Source organism: Kryptolebias marmoratus, linkage group LG9 (assembly GCF_001649575.2).
Source record: "Kryptolebias marmoratus isolate JLee-2015 linkage group LG9, ASM164957v2, whole genome shotgun sequence".
Taxonomy (NCBI): Eukaryota; Metazoa; Chordata; class Actinopteri; order Cyprinodontiformes; family Rivulidae; genus Kryptolebias; species Kryptolebias marmoratus.
The window spans coordinates 1,934,492-1,939,151 of NC_051438.1; the positions used below are offsets into that span (position 1 = coordinate 1,934,492).

Consider the following 4,660-nt stretch of genomic DNA (forward strand, 5'->3'; position numbering starts at 1 on the left):
ATTTTATACTTTTATGAAATCTTTAATTGTTTAATGATATACTTAATTATTTAGTGGTACATTCAGTTATTTAGTGGTACATTTAGTTATTTAATGATGTTTTTTTTATAATTTCATGATACATTTAAATAATCAAAGGGAGATTTACACATATGCATTTCAAGTTATATTCATTTATTTAATTTTATCACTCCTACCCCTCCATTAGTAACATCTATTTCCTTGACAATAAATATTTTATATTTATACAGGAGCTGTTCGCAAAAAAAAAATCTTGGGCAGAGGGCTACAGACACTGAGCCAAACTAGTATGCCATCCACTGGTTCAGTCTGGCTTCTGACTGTGGAGGTGGAGGGTAGGAGAAAGCAGAGCAATCCCGAGTTTTAAGCAACAAATTGTGGTGATATTTTATGTGTGCTATAGAGGGATTATTTGTTTATCAACACGGCGGATGCGCGCGCATCTTGACTGCAAAAAGTGCCGGGTCCTTTAAAGCATCTGGTCGAATGTTGTGATTATACGCGGTTATTTAGCAGTTGCGATGTGTTAGCTAGCGATGTTGTCAGCGTACTACAACAGTTTATCACCTAGTGATAAAATAAGTTATGCTGCTAAATTAACACTAGTTAATGGAATACGTCTTAATGACCCATACGCGTTACATGCAGGTGAGTGGATAAATGACGAGAAAAAATGGCCCAAAATTCAGTGGCCGGACATTCATTCCTACCTGATCGAGACACCAAGTGTTTATTCCCGGGAGAGCCTGAAGTCCTACAAGACACTGGATGCCTACTGCTATGTAACAGACAACCATGTTCAGGACATACTATTTCACGATTACAACATAGAAAACTTCGTGGCCCTGAAGACTGAAGTGCTGCCAAGTCAAAGACAAGGGAAGAGGACCGAAATGTATAAAGTCTGGGTGGTTGTGAACAAGAAAAATAACTGCATCCTGACCGCAAACTGCACCTGTATGGCTGGGTATGTCGATGAATAATACAACAAAATTATTATTATTATTATTATTATTATTATTATTATAAGTTGCTTTCCACTGCTATGTAACCTCATATTGTTATAAACATGTCACAGCTAATTTGCTGCAGTTATTGAGCATTGCACATATGTAGTTTTATCACCAAACAAATTAGGCTATATTGTTTTTTTTTTTTCTCAGCCTTGGGTCATGCTGCAGGCATGCTGCTGCACTGATGCTCAAAGTCGAACTATGGGTCAGGTTTGGAAAGACGGAGCAGGCTTGTACCTCAGGGACAAACCAATGGCTTCTCACATCCAGAAGAGAAGTGAAGGCAGCCAGATTGAGTGAAATTTGTGTCAGACGGCCAAAGTGGACAGCTACCGGCTTACTGCAGCAAGCCAGAAGAAACCATGGAAAGGTCAATGTCAAAGGTATGATTTATTTTACATCATATTTAACTGTTCATAAGCATATTTAAAAGTTGATAACTGCTGCTATCACCTGGAGCAAGGTTTTGTCACAGGCTTCAAATACTGTTCCACTAGACACTGGATGTTACAGTGAAAACAACTTTACTCTTTCTGTTTACAATAGGTCATAGTGTTATTATGTTATACGACAATGCAATGTTGTGTCCTACACAATTTGTTTGCATGCGCCATCTAACATCTGCTTTTTTATGTATTTAGAGGTGACAGATGAACACATTAAGAAGCTGAAAGCACTGGCACCCAAAGCAGCTGTGCTCACTAGCTTGGACTGCAGTGACACAGACACTGCATCAGAATCTGAGAACGAAGACCTACTGGAACCTCTGGCAGCTCTTTATGATGAGAATTTGAGAGGTGTTTCCTCAAATGAATTAAGAGAAAAAAGTGATGAGACGTTTTTCAGACTGAAAAAGACAATGACACAGGAGAAGTGTGTGAACCTTGAATCCATTACCAAAAATCAGGCTCAGTCACAGGCTTGGCAAACACACAGAATAGGACGTATAACTAGCACCACCCTACATCGTGTATGTACTGTTAGAACTGAGACAGCTAAAACACATTTAGTCAAACAGATAATGCACTATGACAACAAAGATCTATCTGGTATAAATGCAATAAAATGGGGAAGAGACAATGAGCCTACTGCCAGAAAATCCTACACAAAAGCAATGAAAGCACATCATCAAAACTTTAATGTGGCACTTTGTGGTCTTGTTGTACATCCAGAACATCCACATCTCGGGGCATCACCTGATGGAGTGGCAAACTGTAGCTGTTGTGGTAGAGGAACTGTAGAGATAAAATGCCCCTACAAATACAAGAACGGTCTTCAAGGAAGCCATGAGGACCCTGACTTTTGTCTTGACAAATCATTCCATCTCAAGACAAACCATGAATACTACCATCAAGTTCAACTTCACATCTTTGTATGTGTTGTCCAGTACTGTGACTTTGTGATTTGGACACAGCGGGATCTACTCATTACTCGTGTTGCTAAGGATGAAGAAATGCTGCACACAGTCCTTCCTATTGCTGAACAGTTCTTCAGACAAAGTATTCTGCCTGAGCTGTTAACACGCAGCATGGACCCAAAACAGCAAGCACCTACAGTCTGCTCGCAATGTAAACGGCCAGAATTTGGTAAAATAACCACCTGTGCAAAGTGCAATAGGCATTTCCACTACGAATGTGCAAAAGTAAAAAGAAAGGCTAAAGAATGGTATTGTGATCAGTGCAAAAAACAGAAAAACTAGAAAAAATGCACTCTGAAACATAGAGTTGTAACTGTTCCTGTGCTTACCATTCAAAGTATGCACTAAGGTTCTCAGTGTGCATCTTATGACAAGATTGTTTAATATTGTTATTTTTATTATTGGTTACATGCACAAGAATAAATATATTTTAATGTTTCCTTGACTCTTGAATACTTTATTAATATTTACACAGGGTTTACACAGGTATCAGCTGATTGAATTGTATTCTTTTCAATGGCAAAACACAAAGCAAAATATCTGCATATTTCATTTAAGATTTTCAAATATATCATACAACAGAGGAATGAGGAAAAATCTCAATATTCAAAAGCAAACTGGATACAACACACATTATGAACCAAAACTGCTGCAAAATGTTTTAAACCACAGCTTTTGAATGTTCAATGAGCTTATGCAGTGAAAATACTTAGGCAATCATTTTTTTAAAAAAAATAATTTTCAATGACATTTAAACCTCAATTCATAGATGTTAACAACATTAAGGCCTTAATTTTGGCACAATTCAATTAAGGGCTTTTAATTTATTTTCTAGGGACTATGCATTTGCAAATGTTTGTCAATGCTGCACAAACAATTACAATGTCATCTAACAGGTCCACCTGTGATAAAGGAATAACAGTAGTAAGAATTCGGAAAGTTTTCCATCTCCCTATTATTCTTTCAATGTGTATTCTAACATTGGACAAACGCCTCGATGTTTCCACCTCTTGAGCAGACAACTGCTTTTTACCTTTGGTAAAGTGAGGGATCCTCAGGGTAGCACCACGCAAGGCAAGCTCATCTCTAATGGTAAAACCACGATCTGCTAGTATCTCATCATTTACTTGTAGAAGGTCATAAAATCCAGACTCGGCTGTAAGTTGTTTATCAGAAACACGCCCACCCCAACCTGCAGACAGAAATGTAATTGCTCCTGCAGGTGACATGCCAACCAAATACTTAACCGTGTTATGGCTCTTATAATTTGAATATGTTTGGGCTCTGGCTGTTAAATTTGTTGGTCTGTTAATAAAAATTTCTGTGCAGTCAATAATGCACCTGCAACGCTGGTATTTAGGTTTGAAACATTTTGGCATATTCTTTAATATAGCATGCTTACTTGGCCACTTGATTAAAGGTTTCAAAATCTGAGACATAATAGGCAGCCAACTTCTTAAGATTTTAGAGATGTCACATTCGTTAACATTAAATCTGAATGCAATATCCTTGTTGGTGAGTCCTAATCTGAGTTTCATGAGTACAGCCAAAAGATGATCCTCTAGGGTCAGAGAGCCACGGATGACCTCAACACTGCCCTTAACCGTCTGCAGGACCCAATTAAAGAGGGCACTGGTTAGACCTGTGAAAAACAGCACCTGTGCTGCTTTACACTTCAGTGACGCAAAAGAGAACTGAGCAGTCCCGAGCATTTCTTTTAATTGTTCATTCTCTGTTTTCAGTTTGTTGATGTCCTCACGCAGGTTATCACACTCTGTATGAAGTTGGCTGTACTTCAGCTGGAGGTCATCATGGACAGTCTTTGGGACCATACCTTCTGAAAAATAAATACAAATTTTACATTCTTATCTTTACAAAAAACAAATGGTTACATTCTGGGTGATCAGTCACACTGTGGGCAAATACCTGTTCGCAACAAATATGAACATTGCTAACTGATTAATCCCACTAGTGACTATTCTATTCTGCAATAATTAATATGTTAACATTTAGGAACACACAGATCTACGTCCCTTTATAAAAATCCAAATGAGTTTGCAGGCCGTCTTGGTCAGGTTAGTAATAAGGTTTCATACCATTATATAGATCAGCACCAGCCTCTATTCCACACTCAGTTGGAGAGATGGAAGAGGGTGTACACTGATGTCCATCTTCTGGACACCTGCTGGGAGTTGCATCCCTTCTTCTT

At 38.3% G+C, this 4,660-nt stretch overlaps 2 protein-coding genes across 2 annotated transcripts; one reads left to right on the forward strand and one right to left on the reverse strand.

Annotated features, from left to right (window-relative positions):
• Window positions 1–423: 423 nt before the first annotated feature.
• Window positions 424–2,889, forward strand: LOC112450070. The gene is made up of 3 exons (XM_025003359.2): window positions 424–988; window positions 1,185–1,417; window positions 1,676–2,889. Exons 1-3 carry the CDS (start codon window positions 558–560, stop codon window positions 2,731–2,733), a joined length of 1,722 nt encoding a protein of 573 aa, XP_024859127.1. The 5' UTR covers window positions 424–557; the 3' UTR covers window positions 2,734–2,889.
• Window positions 2,350–4,654, reverse strand: LOC119617331. Its single transcript, XM_037977346.1, has 2 exons — window positions 4,548–4,654; window positions 2,350–4,288 (listed from the first exon to the last, which is right to left on the reverse strand). Exon 2 carries the CDS (start codon window positions 4,281–4,283, stop codon window positions 3,276–3,278), a length of 1,008 nt encoding a protein of 335 aa, XP_037833274.1. The 5' UTR covers window positions 4,284–4,288; window positions 4,548–4,654; the 3' UTR covers window positions 2,350–3,275.
• Between the last annotated feature and the right edge of the window lie 6 nt (window positions 4,655–4,660).

Excerpts from the sequence above, each read along its gene's own strand:
- LOC112450070 (XM_025003359.2), top strand. The coding sequence starts at position 558 with ATGTTGTCAGCGTACTACAACAGTTTATCACCTAGTGATAAAATAAGT. Across the intron at positions 989-1,184 it reads AACTGCACCTGTATGGCTGG|CCTTGGGTCATGCTGCAGGC; the intron begins GTATGTCGATGA and ends TTTTTTTCTCAG. Across the intron at positions 1,418-1,675 it reads TGGAAAGGTCAATGTCAAAG|AGGTGACAGATGAACACATT; the intron begins GTATGATTTATT and ends TTATGTATTTAG.
- LOC119617331 (XM_037977346.1), bottom strand. The coding sequence starts at position 4,283 with ATGGTCCCAAAGACTGTCCATGATGACCTCCAGCTGAAGTACAGCCAA.